The 24,970-nt window shown below is 43.6% G+C and overlaps 1 protein-coding gene across 1 annotated transcript; it reads right to left on the bottom strand.

Moving 5' to 3' along the window:
• Positions 1-650: 650 nt before the first annotated feature.
• On the bottom strand, positions 651-23,645 carry bmp7b (bone morphogenetic protein 7b). Its single transcript, XM_080030886.1, has 7 exons — positions 22,996-23,645; positions 8,202-8,394; positions 6,932-7,080; positions 5,727-5,930; positions 4,605-4,681; positions 3,304-3,414; positions 651-2,319 (listed from the first exon to the last, which is right to left on the bottom strand). The coding sequence occupies exons 1-7, from the start codon at positions 23,393-23,395 to the stop codon at positions 2,170-2,172; spliced, it is 1,284 nt and encodes a 427-aa protein (XP_079887012.1). The 5' UTR covers positions 23,396-23,645; the 3' UTR covers positions 651-2,169.
• Positions 23,646-24,970: the final 1,325 nt, after the last annotated feature.

Genomic DNA, 24,970 nt, shown 5'->3' with positions numbered 1-24,970 from the left:
TCAGTTAATGATGATAAAACAATTTAAAAAACAAGCAAAGTCCAAATCGGTAACAGAGATGTATGGCCATAAACAAGTATGATATAACTAAGTGCAGACAAACACAATGTACACTGTAATTTTCCCCAGCAGAGGGCAGTGCAAATCTGTGTTAAACTAGCCTACTGCCCATTTGTTGTTGAATCAAACAGGCAACTGCAGCTCACTGGAGACATTAAAAGTAAGAAAACAAGAAAATACTGGAAAACAGTATGCAAAAAGCCTGTCCCCTTACTGTACTTGTTTGTACAACTATACTCAAATCTAGTACGATACATTTAGATAAATACTAAACTTCTTATTTTTAGCGCAATCGTAGAGGTGCAACTAAGTAGCCTACTGGACTTTAATGTACTGAGTCATTGAAAAAGTGTTTTTGAAAAAAAAAATGTAAATACATTTTCTCATGGCAGTGGCAAAAATAATATCCTGGCTTTAAGTGGCTTTATTCAGACAAGAAATACAGAATGCCCACACAAGCTGCCAGTGTCTTCCCACAATCACTTATGTATTTTACAGTATATGTCCACTATGTAGTTCTTACTTTATAATGTTAATGGATATTGAGACCCTTTTATTTGTAGCACATTTTATTACTCAGTGTGCTTCACTTTAAAGTGGATGTGCAAACATCCACCCACCTGAAGCCAGAACAAAAACCACATCCACCCCACAGGCTGAAACCACACACACAGAAATGCACACACAGTAACTAATCATGAGGCTGAGAAAACAGAAAAAGATTTCAGATTGCTTTTGAAGGTGGAAACTTCTGTGTCAGATCTCAGGTCAGCTGGTAAACCATGTATCTACTATCCAGGCACATATTTGTGCAAGATTGTGTATGAAAGTTCTCAATTCAATTCTGCTTTTCATCTAGATGAAACAACACAAGGTGGTGGCTTTGTTGCTTTTCTCCCAGTTTTTATTGTTGTACCAGTTCAGCAGTAAAACATGGTTTGACATAGAATAGGACACACACTGCAGAACATCTTGGCCACCTCTCAATAAATAGACCTTTTAAATATGACAGATTGTATTACAGCAGAGGAATATAAACCTGAAAATGTCCACAACCTAGAACAAGATGCTTCTTCAACTCTTGGTAGTTCGGCTGATCATTGCTATAAAAATGGGCGTCCGGTGTAGGCTATGTAACAGCTTTTTGACTGATGAAACATGTAGACATATGCACGTGTCCAGGTTGTCATAAACTGTCCCCCACCCTCAGTGTGTAGCGTACATGTACACATGAGGCAGAGAGAGGTGTGTTTGATCTCGACTGTCACGTCAAAGTAGATTTCTGTTGACTTTGTTTTTTCATTTTTGCAGGCTTTGTGTGTATTTCTTTTGTGAAAAAAACATTCAGCATTACACACACAAACCCAAGTGACATTCCAGGAAATAAATACACTTTTGCTTTGTTTGAAAAAAAAACACAATTATTTACACGGCATCGAACATAGAAGAAATTCAGAACATCCATCTGGGTCTCTCAGTCATAAAATATTTATATATAATCAAATCTACAGTTAAAGAATGAACTACAATAACAATTATTGAAATAAACGAAAGATTGTTGACTGTGAATGAATATACAGTACAATCACTGCTTTTTATGTCTTGTATACACAGTAGAAAGCACAAACGTGTGTGTGTGTGTGTGTGTGTGTGTGTGTGTGTGTGTGTGTGTGTGTGTGTGTGTAGTGGCATGGAGTCTAAAAGCTGATTGAAAATTCCTGTTGAGCCACTAGAACATCATGTTTAATTCACCTTGAAATTGTATCAACAGTTTCTTCCGCACTCTCAGAATGTCGAAGAGATATGTGTACAAGGTTTTGTATTACATTTTGTATTAATTTAAAGCCCTCTCTACTCGTATCTGTGTGTGTGTGTGTGTGTGTGTGTGTGTGTGTGTGTGTGTGTGTGTGTGTGTGTGTGTGTGTGTGTGTGTGTGTGTGTGTGTGTGTGTGTGTGTGTGTGTGTGTGTGTGTGGGTGTGTGTGTGTGTGAATGTGTCTGCGTGTGTAATAAGATGTATACTGTATATATAATGTCAGCAAAGTCAGTGTGTGTGTGTGTGTCTGTGTGCAAATGTGTGTGTCTCTGTGTGAAGACGCTAGCCGACCGTCTAGTGGCAGCCACAGGCTCTGACCACCATGTTGCGGTATTTCTTGAGGATGACATTGGAGCTATCATCAAAGTAGAGGACTGAGATGGCGTGGAGTTGTGTGGGTGCACAGCAAGGCTTGGGGACCGTGTCCGGGTTGATAAAATGAACCTGGAAAGAGTCGAAAGAAATTCAGAATGTTGAAATTCATCATTACACTAAGAATGAATACTGACAAACGGTTCAAAAGGATGTATCACACAGGGTCATACACCGAGTTGAAGTGAAGGGGGGGAATCAGAGCAGCATCATAGTCTTTTTTTTTAATGTTGACCTTATCCTGTGTAATATCACTGATTACAGTTTACTTTTAAAGGTGCAGTGTGAAGTTAAGGTGTATGTTGGCGTCATCTAGTGGTGAAAGTTCTAGATTGCAACACTCCCTGTTTACTGAACTTCTGTACATTGACCTTCAAGGAAAGAAATTGGCCCACATTGTCTCTAGTCGAACTAGTCTCCTTGCTACCTTATATATAATGGATTCAATAAAAGAGGGCACAGACACTGTCTCACTTTACCCCACATAATTTGTCTCACTTTACCCCACCACTACCTCTCTTGGCAATTCAGGCTAATCTTCAGTTAGCATCATCACATGGTTTCATATGTTGGTAGTTCATCAACATGTATGATAGAAGTTGTACTACCTGATTCAATTTGCTTTGGCACAACAGTTGATTAAGTTGACAGCAAGAACAATTACTTTTACATGCAAAAATAATATTTTTCTGAAAAAAACATGCTTACAACAGCACCATGAGGTCCTCTCCTTCATGGCCAAGGGGAAATGGGAGGGGCTTGACAACATAATGCTCACATGACCACAAATGTGTTCCAGTGCCTAGATACAGGGGGTGTCTCACATTACCCTTTGTCTCACATTACCTCGTTCTCCCCTGCTTGTTAAAACATAATAGGAATATTAGATTCGATTCCTACCAAGTCTGTTCTGAAAAACGCCAACCCGCAGTGATTTTAGTTGGTTAAATACAGTAGCTACATATCAGCGGCTACATTGTCTTGACAGTTGATGAGATGATTAGACTCTTGACATGACTGCTGGGGTTTGTGTTCCCTGCGTTCATGGTTACTTACCAGGGTTTGCACAATGGCATGGTTTGTGGCGTTCATGTAGGAGTTGAGCGGGAAGGCGCACTCTCCCTCGCAGTAGTATGCGGCGTATCCCTCTGGAGCGATGATCCAGTCCTGAGAGTGGGGACGGAGACGGGACACATTTAGGTTGTAATATACAGTATATAAAGATCTGGCTGCTAAGGCTTGCCTGGGCTTAATATCAGGTCCAGTTAGCAGCTCTCAAGCTGGTGGTAGGCCATGAAAACACATGTTACATCACCACTGAAACTATGCCGACTTAGGCCTGTTTGCAGTGTCCCCATGGATGTATAGACAACTATCACTGCATTACTTTGTCACTGAAGACTGTGTTTCCGTTACTCCTAAGCTAATATACATAGATGTTTATTTGTGGTGGACATCAGTAATGACAAAAAAGTGTCACACTGAGTCTTAAAGAATTTGTATGATGGCTGTTTGTTCAGATTTGATTGAGGCAAGACTCAGAGAAAAAGTTTGATTATTTCTGCAAATTGTGGCAATTATGCCCTGAACGTTGCAAACCATTGCTCTCCTCAATTACTGTTGACTATCCAGAATAGCTTGAAGTTCCTGTTTTTTAAAGAGCAATGGCATGCAACTGTCCCTTTCGATCCCAGGCTTTCACTTCTCTCACTATTTTTGCCTCATGTCTCTCATGTTGACACCTCTTCTGCAACTCTCTGGGGAGGCATGCTGCACTGTTTGAAACACTGGGATCAATGTGAAAGCTATTTCTTGCATTTTCGAGCCAATGTCAGTCCAACAAAACCATCGGAATTAGAATTATATGTTTTGGTTCGATACACATTTTTATTATTCATTAATCTGCTATTTTCTATATTCATTGATTTATTGCTCTACCGATAAAATTTCAAAGAATAGTAAACAATTCTAAGAATTCTTAGAATTTTTATGCCCAAGTTGAAATATTTTGAAATTGCTTGTTTTGCAGGACGAACAGACTGACACTGAAACATTTAACTTGAAAAATACTGAAAAATCGATAGATGAAATTTACCAAAGAACACATCTTGCCTGGCAGCTGGACAGTATGGAGGAGATATTTTAGTGAATACACCAAGTTGAAACTGCACAAGTGCGGTGGATTCCCCCACCCCGTGGAAATGACACCCTTGGGCTCAAGTAGTATGTGTGATTGATTCTAGTGTGTCATTAATCAGAATAATTGGATAAGACCAGCACAGGTAACCAGGCAACCAGCTAGGCTTCTGTCGGGCCAAGCAAATCTTGGCTACCTGGGAGAGGAATGCTTTCCGTACCTGCCACCCCAAGTCTCTGAAGCTGACGTAGAGCTCATGCTTCTTACACGCCTGCTTCTGGTCAGCACTGCTGTTTTCTGAGGAAGAAGGCAGAACAGAAAAAGACAGAGAAAATGACACATCTTCTACATGTCTAATTGGGCCATTTAGCTAACAGAGAAACTATTTACTGTAGTCAGACCCCAATTGAGCAGAGATGATAAAGAACAGGCCTAAACACAGTGAGTACGCTCACAGAAAAACCTTAACATTTAAACAAAGGCTGAAGTAAATCACCACCAGACATAGCAGCAGCAGTTTGGTAATTGTTCGAAAATGAATGGGCCACCCTGCTTAGAGGTCACTCTGTTGGGCTTTGAGTTTCCACTGATGAAACAGATGTGCACACAGAGTAGGCTCGCCCCATTTTTCCACAACTCAATTCTTTACTTGTTCTCTCTGCACTTTCCTTCCACTCATTTCAACATTTATTTTCCCCTTTTACCCCATTTGTGTGTGAAAAAAGAAAAATCTGTTTTCTATCTAGCGGTATCTCTCTCCCTTCTCTGGGTGACCTCTGGGGCTCTGTGGTACATTACTTCTCCAAAGTGGCTCACATTGGAAAATGATCATGAGCGACTGGTTCTCATCATCCAACGTTCCAAACAGGCCCATTTGGACCATGTGTGTTGTGGCCCCAGTTTGCCCGCAGATGTGTTCTGCCATAAAAGCCTGCTCTCCCTTACCTCCATGCAAGGAACTTGGCCCAGACTGCTCCGTAATGCTTGTGTAAATAAACAAAGACAGCGGAGGGACATTTGAAGCTCAGGCATTACAGTCTAATGTTTCAGCGCTTCACATAAACACAGCCCTCTCACACCTCTAAAACAAAGGCCCTGAGATGAGCATGCATAGCAAGAATTGTACAAGAATCCCATGAATTCCAATGGCATATTCTAGTCAGTTCCGGATATACAGTATTGCATATTTGTGGATTGAGTACACACACTGAATGTTTTTGTACTTGTACTATCAAAATAATGAGGATTCTCAAATGGGCTGACCACTAAACCAGGAGTACGCTCAACACAACATCATAAATCAGCCCTGGCTGTGTATACGACACACGCTGTGCATGTTTACCTGCAATGTTGGCCACTCTGAGTGCCTCTTGGCTTTTTGCCCCTTTGGAGCGGTTGGGGTTACGCTGTTTGGCACCCCCTGGTGCAGAGCGGATGCTTCGCAGGTGCACCTCAGTGGCTTTGAAGAAGGCCACCATGAAGGGCTGTTTATTCTGAGGCCCGCTGCGGCCAATCAGCCCTGCCACACGAGGATTGATGCTCTCTCCTGTGGGGGGAGACAGAGAAAGTGGTACAACAGGTGTAGGCATCTCAGAAAGCTAGATTCTATTCATACAGGGTGCTGTGTAAGGAGAAAGGGAATGTTTTTCAAATCGAATAGATGTGTGCCTTTGTTAAGAGTTTATTTTCCATGTGTGTGGTCTTCTCTTTCCACACCGAACCCACTACTGATGCATCAATTCAGCATTAGGTTTTACAACGTAGAATTTCCCCTGTGAATTCCTCTCCCCCTCTTCCTTGTCCCTTCTCCACCTCTGAAATGCCAAGAACAAATGTAGCACTGAACATCAAAGCCTCTCTACTGGTGTTTGTGTGTGAGCGTGTGTGGGTGTGTTGTAGCATGTGAACTCCAGCAGTGTATATCTAGTTCTCACACAGAAGAATGTGTGTCTGATCACCGTCTGGTGGTAAATCAAGGCTTCTGGTCGCCGCTGGCGACGGGACGTCCCGTGCGCCTGTCTGTACATGTTCACCCATAACCCTTTATACCCGATCCAACACAGAAACACACACTCATAGATACAGCGTTCCCCTCCCATAACATGAAGGCAATTCTGTGTCTGTTTTGTTCACCTAACATGTAACATCCTGCCATCCTGTGGGAGATAATATTCTCAAACATGCTGTTGTGCTTCACACTGTTTGTTGATAAAGTTTTCTGCTGACTAACATCCAAGGCTTGTGCAGAGATGTTATCTTATTGGCTAACGCAGTGTATTTTCTGCATGGCTTCTAATGATGATGAGGGTATTACGGATAAGGTTGGGGATGAATGACTGATAGTGAATGACGAGGAGCAGGGTTTGAGTTATCTTTGCTGTGTACACCCAGGGAATAATTCAACAGATTGTTTGGCCTCGTTTGTATTTTCTTCACCTTCAACTGTCTATCTCTTTGCATAACACGTCATACCCTGACATATAAACCACATAAACCACCTGTGACTTCTTACATGCCAGGGAAGATAGCGGTCTGAGTGACACTCACCATTTGTGCTCTCTAGGGCCAGCTGTAGACCCAAGTTCCTGCCAGGGTGCAGGACCCAGTGGTTACTGGTGGCTGTCACTTCAAACACCAGCCAACCCTCCTCTGCTGCCCAGATCACCCGTGAGTCCAGCAAAAACAGGTCTGACTCCCTGGAGATGGCACAGAACACATATAAGTTCATACTTAAAGTGAGATATGGAGATAATTCAACAGGGATTATATGCACAATTACAAAAGATATGCTAAACCATGTGGCAGAGCGTAAACTTAAGTGAGCGAAGCGCAACGCTAAGTAATGGAGTGGAGAGAGAGAGAGAGAGATTTGGAGGAGTGTGACAGAGTGAAACAAAAAGAGAGACGGAGCAAGAAAGAGAAGGAGCAAGCAGGTGAGGGTGGGAGGGAGGGAGGGAGGGAGGTGGGGAGGGCTCCAGATGGTGAGGCCCAGGGGAACACTTCATTTTCTTAATTGACAATAATGGCTTTATAAATGACCGGTCCTTTCACACACTACACACAGTCCATCACTGGCTGGAATTTTGTGGGAGAGCCAGAAAGCCAAAGAGAGAGAGAGAGAGAGCGAGAGGTACAGAAAAAAACACAGCTGAGAGAGAGGAAAAAACTGTGTGAAAAGTAACAGGGTGAAATAGTGCATATCCAAGCCAGTGCTATTGTCCAACATTGAACTCTGGATTTTTTTTACTCTTTCGCCATCGGAGACTAAAATCCCTTGTTCTTGTGTGTGTGGCCATTCATGTATCCCGACCTATTTTCTGACTGGGCAGATAGTGTGTCACACAGCTCTGGTTCATTCATGTACCCAGGCCCGTCTCTGGCGAAAGGGATAAATGAGTGTGTTGTTCCCCTCTGGACAACAGAAACCTTTAGGAGGGGTCGAAGAGAGCAGGCACACGGGCCATTCTCCTGTCACATACACCTTCTGGAGCAGCCAGCATAGAGAGAGGTGGGGCTTAGACCTGTTCTGATCAGACACAACTTCCTGACTAATGCTATTTTTTTTAATGACTGATAAATGGGTCGATTTCTTAATGATTCAATCGTCCACTAAAACAATGAAAAAGGCCTGACACAAATCACAAGTTCCCAAGGTGATGTAATTCACTATGAGCATCCAATATTAACCATTAATCAAATGAATGATCAACAATAGGGCTTTTTTTCACAAAGACATTTTGAAGTATCACAGAAAGAAATGGGCAGACAGGTAAATACTGAAGTAAATGACGGCTGTAACCATAAAACAGGGGCTCACCTATCAGAGTGTTCTTCCAACACCTGGTAGATGCTGATGCGGAAGGTCTCGTTCTCGTAACGTTCGTGGATGAAGTCTTTGTACATACGAAACTCGGCCGCCGTCACCGCCTCGCCCTCCGGGATCCGCGATAGGTCGAATCTGAACTCTCTGTGATGCCGCCGCACTGGGAGGAATTCTTTATCATGCTCCACTGCAGAATATAAATAGATATATATTAATATATAAGTGGAAGATGAAAATGGTCAAACATACGCATGTAACCCACCACCTACACATTGGCCAGCATGGATACAGAAATGTGTTCAGGGAGAGACACAGAGGGGTAAATTGGCTTCATGTGAAATTAGAAAAATGTTTCTGCGTGATACCGAGTTGCATCTTACAGAGAAACAAAACATATGTATGCAAAAGAGGCCAAAGAAAAAAAGTAAATATCAGATTTCCTATCAAGACTAATACATTCTTTCTCTGGGGGCCCAACTTCAGGTCAAGGAGCTGACACTGCTTGTCAGAGTCAGTCCCACAGATTAAAAACATCTATAAGATATGCAGTACACATGTTGGGCTTATGATTGAAACATTCACGAGGGCTATTGCGCTAAGAAGCAATGCATCTGGCGCACACCCTGAGCCAATGATAGAGAGATGCAGGCGAACTCTGACAGCTTTATGAGTCCCTTTCTTCTCTCTCTCTCTCTCTCTCTCTCTCTCTCTCTCTCTCTCTCTCTCTCTCTCTCTCTCTCTCTCTCTTGCTCTCTTCCTCTCATAGCCCCAGAGAGTCATCCTGTCTGCCCTTCATCTGGTTCTCATGAATTTGGGCCCCATGTTTGGTGTGTACCCCCCCTCCCCCCATCCCCATCCCCATCCCCACATCCCAGCTCTGCGTACCCCTCCTCTACCCCCCCATGGACGTGGCCCCCCTGACCCCGCTCCTCTCATGTCCCGGCAGGAGGTCCCGGGGGTCAGCCACCTTGTCTCTCATCATCTCCATGTCTCTCACCCTCCCACCTCACTCTTCATCAACTGTCAGACAGACCCCCCATATGTACAAACATCAATCAATACATTATACAAACAGATACAGTAAGGACTCAATGATTTGTACGCTTGCAAAAAAAACACATAAAAATGGTACATTATCACGCAGGGCCCAATGACATATCGCCATCAAGCATTTATTTTCTCTCTCTCTCTCTCTCTCTCTCTCTCTCTCTCTATCTATCTCTCTCTCTCTCAACCCTGCTGTCTATATAGCATATACTGTAGCTGTTTGCTGAAACAAATTATTTGTTGATTCATTAATAGTCAAAAAATTAATTGACAACAGTTCTTGTACTTAATTCATCTTAAAGTCAAGCTAAAAAAAATCAAATAAAGGGGCTCTTTCCCTTCCTTATTTACGTAGCATTTACATAAACCAGAGATAACAAAATGCAATGCAAATGATGTTCTACAATTGCATTTTGAATATCTTTGGGTTTGGGGTTATCAATCAGACTAAACCAACATTTAAAAATGCTTTGCAGCATTGCCCCAATCTTGGTGCTAAAATCAGCATGCTAAAAGGCCCACAATTAAAATGCTTACATGCCGATGTTTAGCAGGTAAAGTGTAAACCATTTTTACCATCGAAGTTTAGCATCTTACTTTTTGTTTTAAGTACAGCTGAGGTTAATGTGTGTGTCATGGGAAGTTTGTCATGGACCATAAAAGTATTGGACTAATCAAAAATTCAAATCTTGACCAGATGCTGATGTTAGATGAAAAGGCAAAGGATAACCAGAGTTTTAATAATTCAACTTGAGAGAAAAAGCCCTGTCTAGCCGTCCCTCCCTCTGCCGTTCTCAGCAGCCATCCATCGACCTTCCATTGCTGCTCAATACCTCTCTCAGAGTCCACCGCCTCTGAAGTCTGCACAGCTTTAGCAGTGTTAAAAAAGAAAAGAAAAAAGAATTACAATTCAAAAGAATTTCTGTTGACAGCATACTTACATACAGCTGTCAGTAATACAAGCATGCTATGATGTAAATGTTATGCGTGTTTCACTGCACAGCTCGTACGGTGTTATTTCTTTCACTGCACACCTGCCTCTTTGTCTTCCTCTGCCCTGTTTTTCCCGTCTTCCCTCTCATGTAGTTCCCCGGGTGGACTCTTTCCCCTACTACATCCCCCTTTCATTTATGTCTCTATTAAACCCAGTTGCTGAAGGACATTATACAAAGGCAGCACTGTGAGATGATTGGCCAGAGCAGGAGTAAAGAAAGGATCTAATTACTCTTCAATGCGGGACAGCCCTGCTCTCTGTTGGCCATTACATGCCCTAGCTTTAGGCTGCCATTGTCCTCTATGTGGTATGGGTATACACATTGGACTGGTTTAAAAAGCTGGCCCTGAAAACAATGGAGTTCAAGATGACGTGGACTTACCAGTATCAATTCAACGTCACTTTTCCCACAGCCCATAACTTTTTCATTACCTTTTTTTCTCATTCCGTCAGACCCACTTCTATGCCCACACTTGTACCAATCATGCTCCGTGGACTGCTATATCAATTAGGTTCTTTCAGCGACCCCCCACTCTCCAATTCACCCTCATATATAGCTCTGAGCTTGTTGACATTACAGTCTACTGCAAAAAAAGTAAAATGCTCAAGGGAGTTGTCTGCATGGTCTTTGACTACACCTGGAGAGCTCACCACACACACAAACACACAAACACACACACACATACACACACACACACACACACACACACACACACACACACACACACACACACACACACACACACACACACACACACACACAAACACACACACAAATTCAGCCTTGACTCTACTTTAAACTGTATAATCTAACCAAATGGTTCCCATCCTTTTTGGCAGGTGACCCCTTACAGCAAAGCAGCCATGACATCCTCACAGCTTTTGTCCTTGACTGACTGTGTGCATAATTGTAAAAACGTCATCCACTTATATATTTTTTTCTTATCAGATCGCTTACTGTAACTTAAACGATTCACAGAGGTCTAAAAACTGAACTTAAGAGGTGTCCAATAAAACAGGAAATACAGTCAGTAAAAAAGAGAGAACTTGTATAACTGACATTTTAAAAAGTTATTTTAGATTTCTTTAATAATCGTGTGACCCCTCAGATGTATCTTTGGCACCCTGAGTTTGGAAACCAGTGTACTAGCATATTATATTAATCCTGTGCAGTAACTTCATAGTGTTATCTTTCACTGAGATCACACTACGGTGATATGACCACATGATTTGATTTTCTAATCCCATCCAGGGAACAATAACAAAATGTTTTTTGTACCCACTCACATATTCTCATTTCTCTTTAATATTGCTCTGCTCCAGGGCCTGCTTATTCTTATACCACATCAGGGACCTCTCCCTCCTCTTGTAGCCCAGTGCAGGTGCACTCCCTCTGGGGAGAAAACCAGACCTGTTCTTTAGCCTCGGGAGCAGCCACCCGCCCCTACACTGTAAAAACTCTTTATCTTTGCTTATGAGAACAGCTGGGTGCTGCTGTGAAACTCCCACACTAGCTATTTCTCTCGCGCTGCTTTCCATTTCCACTCCTCGAAATGCATTAATGTCATCTCTAGAGTTTGGGCGAAAATGAGTGTCGCCTCCGCCATGATTCTGCCTTGGTCTCAGTTTCTTTTCGCTTTCTCCCACAGGCCATTATGGCAGTATGGCAGTCATTAGATGAAGGAAAGAGTCACAGTCAAAGCCAAGCGGGTGCATTTATGACTTCCTGTGGGAGGAAGTGAGTAGCCATCGCCCCACCTGTGTCACAAACACACACACACACACACACCCACCACAAACATGGCGAAAGAGCCCTTCATTCGGAGAAGCCGGTTAGTTGCTTCTCTTCACACACACACACAGAAACACACAGACACACACACGCACACACACACACACACAGACACACACACACACGCACATATACTCCACACAAACAACTATCGCAAAAGTATTTCCTGTGATGTGTACGATCTTGTGCGTCACAGCACGGTAACACAATCATTATGGGTTTCTGTAATCCATAATTAGAGATGCAACAAGGCACAGATGCGAAGAGACAAACACACACAAGCACACACAACACAGTGAGCTGCTTTTATCGTTTGGTCCGACATCCGATTTGCTTTTTATACAATCTGCTGATGCTGCACAGTTATCCCACAACATTTGACTTGTGCAGGCCACACACAAGATGTTCGGATGATAATGACTTCTCCATCCTCTAAACCTGTACCATGCACCTGGCAACCAGAGGGATTCTACCATATGAACACTGTGTTAGCATCTTTCAAGATTTATGCTTCCCACCAAGCATATGGCTTCCTTATCATGTCCACCACTACCGGGATTCTGTGCCTGCTAATAGCTAAACCCTACAGTTATTTGAGGTTCAATCAATCCTGTAAAGCCTGGATATCATTTTATTTAGCTTTTATTCTTTTTCTAAATAGCATGTGTTAGCTTGATATCATATAACAAATCTTTTGTGCCTTGCTACATTCAATATTTGACTGTCGTAAAAGGATACAACCAATGAACTGATCATACAGTCCTCTTTGTAACCAAACCTAGTGAAGGTTTGCCAAAGAAAATTAAACAACATAATAATGAGCCACACTGTGCACTCAGTGACATGTTTCTTTATTACTATGGACGTTGGCATGTTCAAACAAGGATGACCGTGGCTCATGAGTTAGAACAATCATACAGGGTTTGTGTTTTGAACCCCAGCTCCTGCCACAGGCCATGATTGGCCAGCACACTGCATGCATAGTAGCCGCCTTCACTGTATAATGAGAGGCAGAAGAGCATTGTAAAGCTCTTAGAGTTGAGGCTTTGAGTTAAAGCGATATATAAATCCAGTCCATTTAGTTTTGTGTTAATTGTGGTGGGTGGATGCCACACACATTGTTCTGCTGCTGTAAAAGGCTTGCTCGTGAGCCAACTCCTCAGCTTTGCTAAAGAAAAATTCCCAATCGTAAATCATACATTTAAATAGTAAACCATTTTACCCACTCATGTCTTTAATAGAAAGAAACGGCCTGAGGGCTGAGATCAACGGACAAGCTGTGGGAGTCTGAAAAGTATTGAAATGAATGCACTGTTGGTTTTGGTTTTAAAATGGAACTTTATAGGCAATAACAAAAATACAGAATATCACCAGCCTTATTTTTTTTCATTTAAATCATGTCTCTCTCTTCCTTCTCCTCACTCTTGCCCCCCCCCCCCCTCTCTCCCCCTCTCTCCTCCCTTTCCCCCTGTTCCCTCCTTGGGCCTCTGGACCTAAGACACTTTTCCAACACCTCGGGCTCCGGAGCAGCAGCGGACAAACCTGACGGCTTGCATTAGCCCAAGTGTCTGTTCGGCACCCTCACACCTTTCAGTCCAGTCCACACTTCCGTTGCTCTGCAGGGGGGGAGGGTCAACCGAAAGCTTAAGCCCTCACCCTCACCCTCACCCCCACCCCCACCCTCTCATTCCACCTTCACTTTCTCTTGAGATAACTGTGCCACCCTTAACTGCACGTCATTCTGCGTCCCATCATGTAGAGCCCATTAAAGCTATAGTGCGTAACTTTTTCATGTAAATGGATGACGGTTACACTCAAGCCATTGCCCAAATTAGTTGACATAAAGTTGATTAAGCCTATCAGCTCCACTAAACTCTGTATTTCTCAGTATGGTAGCGTTTACAAACTGGTCCCCCCCCCCCCCCCCCCCATAGGACTGTAACACTCATGCCTTTGATTGATGCAGCATAATGATCTCTTCTCTTTCTGTTGCTCTTAACCCAACAATGTTTTAAGCACACTACTGGGAACAAGTAAGTCATAGTTTCCGTATACTAAAAGGACAGGAGGGGGGAGAAACGAGTGCAAGGAAGGGGCAGATTGCTCAAGATGTTTATCCTATAAAGAGTAAAGAGGGTTTGATCTCTTGGGTATACCGGTGGACTACCCACAGTAGGGCGATTACCGCGTTAGGAAACTTCCTGCCCACTGGCAACTTCTAATGACATCATGCCTGTGAGATGTATTTGTGCTGCTGTAGGTTCCTGACAGCACCGGCTCCCTGGGAAAGGGTCAGCAGAGTTTCAAGCTATAACTTACACACGCTTAGCCGTCATTAACACACTACAGCATGTGTGTGTGTGTGTGTGTGTGTGTGTGTGTGTGTGTGTGTGTGTGTGTGTGTGTGTGTGTGTGTGTGTGTGTGTGTGTGTCACGGGCACAAGCAGCAAGCAGTAGGCGCAGCCACAACCACAGGAAGAAGAGTCTTTACATTTAAGACTTGCGGTCAAACCAAACCTTCCTGGCTACTCTAGCTTGAAGGCAATCAAGAGCTCTCAGAAAATACTCCCAGCAGCTTTGGTGACCTCTCTCTTTCCCCCTTTAGCTGGCTGTTGCCATCAAACATGCTCGCTGTCTGCACCCGTAAACTACAGTGCTGGGTTCCAGCTCACGCTTGACTGGGCATCATGGGCCAGAGATTTATACTGGGTAGGCAACAGCCTGGAACTCACAGGAATGTGTCAGACTGTAAAAGTCTCTCTGTGGGCTTTACGGAGCTAAACTCTCCTATATACAGTACGCCTGTTGAACATGAAGCTGGAGTCAGCAGCTGTGTATCTTAGCTTAGCATAAATACTTGGAAACAACTGGGGGGAAAAAGCTACAGCACCTTGGCTCTAAAGGTAACACTACTCGACAAGTGCAATGTCTTCAATACCATCAGTGCTAGGTGAGAAATTAGGTCATTTTATATTTATTTATTTTGTAATGTCTTTACCTTTAGTATTTGGATCAACCTCTCCTTGACTGAAATCGAAAGTGGCAAATCTAAAGAGCCCACACTACAATGACTGAAAGGCCCGCAGGTCAAATTGAGTCATCTCGGAAATTAGACATCATCGTTTTCCCTCAAGAGTGATTGCACATTAGCGAAAGGTTACAGTGAACAGAGAAACCACATCCTAAATCTTCAGCCTTCATTGTTCTGTGGCTTGATAAGATGTGTTGAGAGAGAGAAACAAGGGAGGAAGGCGTGCAGAGAGAGATTTGTGCCAATCATCGAGGGATCTCTCTGTGCTGATACCACGGTAACCATCTGCACTTCCTCTTAACTGAAGGATAAAATAACTCGGAGACGTTGTACCACAGCCATTCATTTCCCCCTCTCATTCTTCCCCTCATCCCCCCTTCGCTTTTATGTTCTTTAATTTTGCGGCCGCAGGGGCCACACCCTCCTGGACCAGCCAAGCCGCCTCTTATTATAGACCTCAGGAAAAATTCACATACAATACACACATTGGCACAAAGACACACAGATTTGTCGACACGGTGTCTAAATACACCCTTTTTCTGTCTCTCCTGCACCCTAGAGTGGCATTTAGGGTGCATCTACTGTAGATACATCTCACACATGAAGAGCACATTTGCACCCCAACAACTTGTTGTTTATTTGGTTACTGCTTTTTTAAACTAAACCAAATAGCTGTGTAGAAAACACATGCGCAAAACAGCTGCTTGCTTGCCTAAATAAGAAAAAACCCTGCCACATGCAGTTCATACTCCATGATGTAGTGTACAGACACGGAATTCCATCACTTGCCATAAAAACACTAGCATACAGTTGTTGCTTGGCTTTTTACAAGCTTTGATTTGGCAGTTGAAGCCTAGTGAGGAATCTGGTCAGTGTTATGGACTTCCGCTAACGCAATCTTCCGCTCTGAGAACTAAACACACTTCACACAGTGCAGCTGGTGCACTGGGCAGGGTAGGTGGCTTCAAAATAGTGTTTTACTATGCACAAACACATAACTTCCATAACACGAATGTTCTGAAGCACATTATGTTCCCACAAGGATAAAAATGAATAAGGAAATAAATGCACGGCATCCAAATCATGATCCACCTTTCCTTTTTCCCTCCTCTCTTTTCCATCTCCTCTCATCTCCTTTCCCTTTCCCCAGCGCCTTGTCAGTGCCCCAGTACCAAGCAAAGAGGGCTGTGTTTGTTATTGCAGCAGCTGAGCTGTTGGTCCCGGGATCTCTGGCTTTGCTCTGGCCCACATCAGCTCTCTCCGCTTCGCTGCTTGGTACCTGCCGTCATAGACGTGCAGGGGAGTTTCATGTGCTGCCGCATTCTGATAAGGCAAAGCCAAAGCAACCCGGATGAAAGAGAAGTGGCTAAACGGGTGGAATTATCATGCAGGCTCTTATCGACTTCACTTTTCATATTATCACAGCTTACCTAAATATATATATATCAATGATTCCCCTTTCTGTATACTTTTTGGACTGGTCATATAGGGTTTAGGGGGAAAATCCATGTGAGTTTACCACAAACTTTGCAGCTCAGTCCTGAGAGACAGAAAGAAAAAGTCAGAGAGTCAAATTATTAAAAAACCAAGATGATCCCAACATTCCTGTGAAGGCGGTCCGTCCATCATTGAATCAGAACTAGGACGCCTGCTGCTTAGTACATCTGGGTCTTTTGACCACTCGCCACATTCTCCAGTCCCACCCGCAGAGTGTTTCATCATCTCTCACAGCAAGCGCCTTGGCCTGGCCAAGAGCAAAGAGTCTCTGCTATGTACATCCAGATGTCATTCTGAACTCCTGGGTTCAACAGGTGAATCCGAGAGATAATATAAGGAAGAAAGAAAAAGAGAAAGGATTTTCTCGGATCTCTGTGGCTGTCAACTATGTAAAGCCACCTGAAACATAATTTGTCTCCATTTGTGGTATTTATTTACACACCAGACCTCGACATAAATACATCAAATTGAGGAAAACGCTAAGAGAAATTACCTGACAGGAAGGCAGTACCAACGGGAATCTGTACCAACTGTTACATTCCTCTGCTTCTGCTCACTCCCTGTCCACCAGAAGGCAATAAAACATGCACTCAATAACACTAATTAGCTCCAGAAACATTCCTTTTGAGTAAAAAAAAACTGTGTGTGTGTGTGTGTGTGTGTGTGTGTGTGTGTGTGTGTGTGTGTGTGTGTGTGTGTGTGTGTGTGTGTGTGTGTGTGTGTGTGTGTGTGTGTGTGTGTGTGTGTGTGTTCTTACCACACATAGTAAGCATGCATGTACATACACATGCACGCTTATAGTCCAATGGGAACGTACACAGAAGCGATGACATATGACATAAATCTACGGGAGGGAGAAAGCTATGGCGGTGCAAGGCCACGCACAGAGGGGTGACGAGCCTTCAACACACACTTGGGTTTTAATTTTCTGGGTCCTTGTGTAATTAGAAGTCTCCTTAAACACATTTGGAGTCGGACAAATCCATCAAAATTACATCTAACCAACGATGGAAACAAAACAAATGTGTTTGTGTATGTGTGTGTTTATCATAGAGACAAAGTGTGAAATGAAGCAAAGAAGAAGGTACCGCTGTGGTTTTGGTTCGGAGAAAGTGTGTGTCGGTGTGCATGAATGTGTGTGTGTGTGTGTGTGTGTGTGTGTGTGTGTGTGTGTGTGTGTGTCTCTGTGTGTGTGTGTGTGTGTGTGTGTGTGTGTGTGTGTGTGTGTGTGTGTCTCTGTGTGTGTGTGTGTGTGTGTGTGTCTGTGTGTGTCTGTGCGTGTGAAAGAGAGAGAGGTGGAGAGTGGAAAAACACACAAAAGAACTTGAGAAAGTGTTGACATGTTTAATGTCTGGAAGCATGGGAAGGTTGAAACCCCCCTGGAGGTGAGGGCTAGAGCAGAAAGTTGGAGACCAAACACCACACAACACCGCTGGGACCGCGTGATAACTAACTAATTAAAACGAGGAGGCCGGTGATAATCAATACTGTTTGTTCAGTGAGGGTAGAGGGAGGGAAATTTGGTATCAGATGATCATGCGTGTGGGACAGATTGGAGACCGGGCCAGACATGATGTTGGAGGTTAGAGATGAGGGGGACTTGTTGGAAAATATAAAGTTCCTCTGCACAGCTGCTTTGGCCTGCAGACAGAGAGAAACATCTGTATTAAACTCAGCACCATGGGCAGCCCACTGCGGAGAGGAATGCAAGGAGCAATAGAGGGAAAGGTGGGGAGCGAGCGAGCGAGCGAGCGAAAAGGGGGGAGGGGGGAGATATGAGCATGTTTAAAAAATAAAAAAGGACAGATATTGGATCTAGTCACTTGAAATGAAAAGTGTAGACCTTTCCGCTCCTCTGCTTTCTCAGCCATAAAACTACAGCTGCGTGACTGTAGTGTGACACAACTGCTTCCGATCATGCAGCAGTAAGTGCATGAGCCGGTGACATAATGTTGTTTGAGAGCCAAAGCCCTCTAATAAATCCAAACTAATTTAGCAGTTAAGACATTTCTTCCCCTCTTCGCTCTCCATTACGTTTCCTATATTAACACGTTCTATAAAGTGGAGAGAACTGGCAGAATACTGTTTGGCAGCTCCTATGTGAGTAGACAGGAGGGCCATGAATGGTGGAAGCCCAGGTGGTTGCCCTGTCAGGTCACCTAGGTAACGCAGAGGGTAATTACCTGCTAGTGCTGTGACTCACCGTGCCTAGTCTGTATGATGCCTCTCCCTTCCCTGATCAAAGCCTCAAGGGCTCACTAGTTATAAATAGACAAAAGTTTTATTGAACATAAAACTACTAAAACGTGTGTCACCATGGTGCATCAACATGGGTTGAATTGGCGAAAATAATGACAATCTATTCAATCTTGCAAATTGCAACAATGAGAGAAAGCAAGCAGTGGCTCTTTGTTTGTTTACCGTATTTCAACTCCATTTAGTGAACTGTTACACATCTGGTGAAGATTAACAGCAGCAGGCCACTGAGCAATTAGATATGTGCCCTGGTAGCTTTTTTTATTTTTTTTTATTTTTTTTTTACAGTGAATTACTGTTCACTTTTTAGATGCTTTTACTTTACAACAGCACCCAATCTGAATGCACAGACATAGGGACCACTTTACAGCCTCACTGTTACACAGGCAGGGACTCATACGGCAGAGAAAGGAAACAGAATGACAAGCCATGTCTAGGAGAACATCTAAAAAGAACATCACATCTACACAAACATGTAAAAGGATGTGAAATTAACATAATATGAACTGGTCCTAATCAATGTGTAACACAAATCTTTCTTTTTTTACACAGGATTTACCTTTTCTTTATGAACCAACAGGCTTGGGTCAGAATGCCACAAACAGGGTGGGGAACATGGAAGGTATTAAGAAATGGAAAAGGCTATGTAACATAAAAATATGTACGTAGTTGGTATTTGGGCATTTCATGGGATTTGTGGACAATTAAAAAAATCTGAATAACAACATGGATCTTAATCTTTAACGTAGAAGATTAACATAAAAAGACCAAATCATCACAATATGATTCAATTGAACATGGATTAATTATTATATTTAATTGTTGGGCTAACCCTAATGTCAGTGCAGAGTTGCCTCTTTTTACTCGCACTCACCTAAGGCTATGTTATTCCATGCAGAGAACACAGGAACAAATGAAGCTGTGACTAACACACCTCATGATAACATTTTACAGTAAAAGACTACAACCCCCTTCCTCCCACACCAACAAACAAACAGACACAGGTGATGATGCTGCCACTGTTTCAGTCATCCAGGATGCAAATAGCAGACGTCAAAGTCACCGCCCCTTGTTTCGGTATGGGATGCGTACATGGGCATTTAATGTTGGGCCTTGGTAAACTTTAGTGAGTGTTTGACTGACTGGATGGCCTTTGTGAGAGTTTAACACAAACTAAACTGTGGCTGAGCAAAGGCCAAAGCAGCAGCCAAAAGCCCTGGAAGCTGTGGTTTGTTAAGGAGGTAATGCCTTAATTCATGGTGGCTGAGGGCTAATGCTGCCAGAGACCGCTGGGACTACATTAAATACTTATTACAGAAGGGTTGTGTATATGTAAGTGGATATATGTGTGTGTGTGTGTGTGTGTGTGTGTGTGTGTGTGTGTGTGTGTGTGTGTGTGTGTGTGTGTGTGTGTGTGTGTGAGTAAACTAAATAGACAGGCAGAGAAACAGATGGATGGATAAAAAAAATTCTACAATTGTTGACAAGAAGTAAGTGTTAAAAAAGCACCTTTTTTCATTTTCATTTTCTGTCTTTGCTGTTGTTGCCATCTTCAGAGACAGGGAATGTGTGTTATGCGTTCTCTCATGGCATGTCCGGCACACGCCCCAGCGCTTTGGGTGACCTGTGTTTCTTGTAGCAGTGTACATTCTGCATGTATGCTGTAAGCCATTTACACAGCTGGGCTTTTAAAAACTGAAGTGACTCAGTGAGAGGACGTCCTCCCTGGCCTGGGGTCCGTCCCAAAGCCCACACCCGCCCTGGCAGGTTGCACTGGAGTCTGGAACACTCACACAAGCTGACAGCAAATGTGTTGAACAAGTGCATGAGCTCCGTTGAGTGACAATCAGAAAAAAAATAAGAGACAAAGTCATATCGTATTATTTCAATATGAATACATTGGGTGGCTTAGTGGACTGAGGAAACTTTAAACACAGGGGTAGTTTCCATTATATCACTGCAGTTTAATGGTGTCCCAATAACAAAATCACATATGCTCATGGTGTAGTATAGCTAGATACAAATACAAACAGGCGCATGAAAACAGGCCTTTTTAAGAAGCAGTAACCAGTGCACAGAGTCTGACTAATGTACCTTGGCACGGCAGTTATGGAGACATGCAGAGCTCTGAGGGACAGTTTTTAAATAAAAGCCACACTCATTTTGTGCTCAGACAAGCTAAATAAGAAAACAAACCCACAACGAGCAAATGTGGAAAGGAAGGAATTTGGAGAGGAAGTAGTCAATCCATTTGATAGCCATCATTTACTTCTCTCTCTCTCTCACTCACTCTGTCTCTTTCTCTCTCTATCTCTCTCTCTCTTTCTTTTTCTCTCTCTCCCTCTCTCTCACGTGAAAGTTAATGAAACTGCATATTATCTGCTGTTTTGAATCAAACCGCCGGGACACAAATTTGATGAGATTACATCATGAGACCCTTTGGGAGAAACCCAGCAATGAGTCTTGCTGACAGATGCAGCACAATGCTCAACAAATGATCACTTTTTATCCAAATGAGTGAAATATGTGGAGACGCTGAACATGTGCCACAAGGTCGACTCAACCCAGTCAAATGCCATCAGTAATTGCATTAGCCACAAGACTTAAGGAAAGCAGTGTGACTTTCCAACAGAAATCTTCCCTCTGGCTGATGTGACCCATCTTTGTTCACAATTTCAGCCTGCTTGTAGCATGATCCCTGCAGCAGAAATGGACATCTCTGGTCTTTCTTTGTCTCTCAAAAGCTCCCTTCTTTCAGAAGGCTTGCCGTAGCCTTGGCCCTCGACTTTGCGAGGCCCTTGACTTTGCGACTCTTTGAGTCTCTGTGGTCAAATCCATCTGTGTCACAGCCTGTCGGAAATAGTCACAATGCAGCAGCTCCCACAGTAATTACACAGTGCAGTGGAGGAACCAGTGTCACCTCCCTTTCTCTTGCCAAGACACTCCAACAATGATCTGTCCAGGATTTAATGTTACACTTCCAACTCCTTGCAGTATTTCAATAAGATTCTGGTGGACTTGAGATACCCTAAGCCTTGCTCAGATTTTCACCAACTACTTTGTCTAAAGGTTAATAGACTAAAATAAAACACAGCAACTCATCTGGAACATTAAGTGGGGCAGTTGCTGTGATTTGCTAAGCAAATTGAATTATTACGATGTGTTTTATCAATACATATATCTGACACCGCCTGCTAATGTGCTGTTTATTTTCACTGAGCAACATCAGACTGTTGCGGACAGCAATACAATTGTCCTAATTAGATAAAGCACAGTGGTCGAGAGAACAGCATTTAACAACCAAGTTCTAAATAAAACTGTTCTATTGGAGTGAAGGGAATCATACTGCATAGGGCCTCGCTGACTCGGCTGAAACTAAACTAAGTTTAGATCTGCATTGACTGCCATTATGTTGTGGTCTACAGGGATGTCTCCAGATTAGAGTGAAGGGAGGACCCAGTGCACTTTGAACCCAGTCCGCTGTTGACTTACTCATTCTTTAGATAACACATGGTTGACATATTAGCTGCTGCTAGATGGTATATCATCCTCAGCCCCAGCACCTGAACATTAGCTGGTTGCACATCTGTTTAACAGCGAGGGACGCTGGAATGTGACACTGCGGGTATTAGCCGGAAAAATGCAACCTAGTTGTACGTAAACATGGTGATTGTGCTGTTCTCCTGTGTGTGCATGCAGGTGTAACAAAACATGTGCTGCTCCTACAGGTGAAGTAGCAAAGATAAAGTCACCTTTGACACTTTGATTGAAATGCCTATGGTGGGTCCTGAAAACAAGCAGCAAGTTGCAACAGACGGGAGAGAAAAAATATTCTTCCTGCTAATGAAGCCCAAACAATAAATCATAGAATATTCAGAGCTGCAGGTGAGCACTTGTGAACAGATACAGAAACGTCAAAACACAAATGTGTGTTTTTCATTTGTATTTCTGTTTTATTGACCTCACTGTCTCAGTTGTTGACAAAATAATCACATAATCAAACTGTATGTTTTTTTTTATATATTACAAACATATTATCATTGAGATAATTAAGACTGACTGGACTGACTGCTGGTGCCAAATAGTGACTTTAGTGGCCTAATCAGTACATGTGAATCTCGGGGGGCTTGTTTTGCTGTATGTAACTTTTTTGAAACAAAAAAGGACCTACCTAAATTGACAAAGCTCATGACCATGTCTGCATCGTTCAAGAAGTTGTTGTCTTGCAGGCTGGCTATCGGGGGCCCCTGGGTGGTGAAGACGGGCTTGTAGGGGTAGGAGTATCTGTCTTCGTCCCCTACTATGGACATGGCGTTGTACAAGTCCAACATGAACATCGGGGCAGCGTTGTGCTTGCCGTGGATGTGGGGCCGCGGCCGGTGAGGCAGCCCCAGGATCGACAGGATCTCCCGCTGCATCTCTCTGCGCTCCTGGCTCTTCAGCCGACGGTGGATGAAACTTGAGTGGAACTCGTTGTCCAAAGTAAAGTTCGTAAAAGCGGTGTCCGCCAGGACGCAATAGCTCCAGACCAAGAGCAAAGCGGGAGCACGTCTATCCAAAATCGGTGCCATGGTAGTCTACTCGCCGTGCGTAATTGCGCCCAGTTCTTGCAGCCGAAACTCTGGAAAATGGATATTGAACTTTTAGCAACAAGCAGCCTGTGTTCAATATCCAAAGTCAGGAAAGGACCCTCATGTTGAGGGAAGGGCTCCCGAATGAAACATCAACGTCACTTCAAACTCCTTTTATTGATTGGTTTTCTGGGCAGATTCTGTTCCCGCGGACCTCTGTCCTCATCCACAACCTGTGGCCAACTGCAACCAACTGTTGTGCAGCCTGTAACTGCAGAGGGGAGGCTGCGAGCGGACGCGTTACTCCGGGAGAGACACGAACAAGATCTGAGGAGGCGCTGTGTGCTGGGAGGAGCAGGAGAGAGAGAGAGAGAGAGAGAGAGAGAGAGAGAGAGAGAGAGAGAGAGAGAGAGAGAGAGAGAGAGAGAGAGAGAGAGAATGTTGTGGTTTCCTAATGGAGATAGAGCGAAGTTGGCCTTTGTTACGAGTAAGAGAAGGGCTTGAGGCTACATGCGCTAATACAAAGCGGATTAGGACAGGATTTGCATCATGATGCTTCAGTTTATATGATAAAGCACATTTTGTCATTCCTTTCCCACAGTTCCTAGTTGCTTGTATGATTGTGGGGATTCAATAATGACAGATCTGTGTGCCGACAGTGACAATAGCCCTTTCAGTAGTGTTTACTGTGCCTATGGAAAAGAGCACACCTCATATCAGGGAGTAATTATTTGCCTGTGAGGGAGCATTCAATACTGTGGGGAGAGGTTGCAACATGCAGTGTGCTGCCTCTACAATAGTTATACTCACTGGTCTGCAGGTGCACTCTCTCAAAACACATGGGTGTGTGAGTCAGTTGTCTGTTGCAGTCAAAGAGACAGTACTATTTACAGCCTCACACAACAACTGCCATTTCTTGCTACATTTTCGAAAATTTTCCGAGCTTTTTACTATCCCTATACTGCTGGAGCAGGAAGTGTGTGACAAAGGCTGCGGCTACACAGACAGAGTGCAGACGGGGAAGGAGGGGTGCAGATGTTTGGCAGCTGCTTCATCCCTCCATCTGCCCCCCTGGCCTCAGCACCTCTTAAACACCACACTTTAATGGAACGCTCCTGACCCTCTTGTACGCTGGGCTCTCGCATACACACAGACGGAGGCATTTCAGATGGCCCTCGCACCGTGAACGACCACTATATCTAGACAGGCCTCCTAAAACCTTTTTCACTGCACAGAGAGTGGAGTTTTTAAAGGCCCTGAATCCGAGATGTTTAAGGGCTACACCACGGCATGCCAGGTGATTCCTATGACAATAAAATTAGACTTCAATAGCACAGCAAGAGATCTGCCAGACGGCTTACGCTTTGATTGCAAACAGGGCGAAAGGGAGGGGAAGGAGGCAGAGCGTGTCTCGGGGTCTTCTACACTTAGCTCACCTTCCTGCTCATTTCATGTGGTTGTTCTTGTCTTCAAAGGCGTTCCGCTCCTTTTTTTCCCCTCCCAATGACAACTCAACATGGCTTAGAGCCTGAAAGCTTAAACAGCCTGTCACTACTCATTCTGTGTATCCAATCC

Source organism: Ammodytes marinus (assembly GCF_949987685.1).
Source record: "Ammodytes marinus genome assembly, chromosome: 7".
NCBI lineage: Eukaryota > Metazoa > Chordata > Actinopteri > Uranoscopiformes > Ammodytidae > Ammodytes > Ammodytes marinus.
Note: the sequence above shows the minus strand (reverse complement) of the source record. Positions and strands in the feature narration are given on the sequence as shown.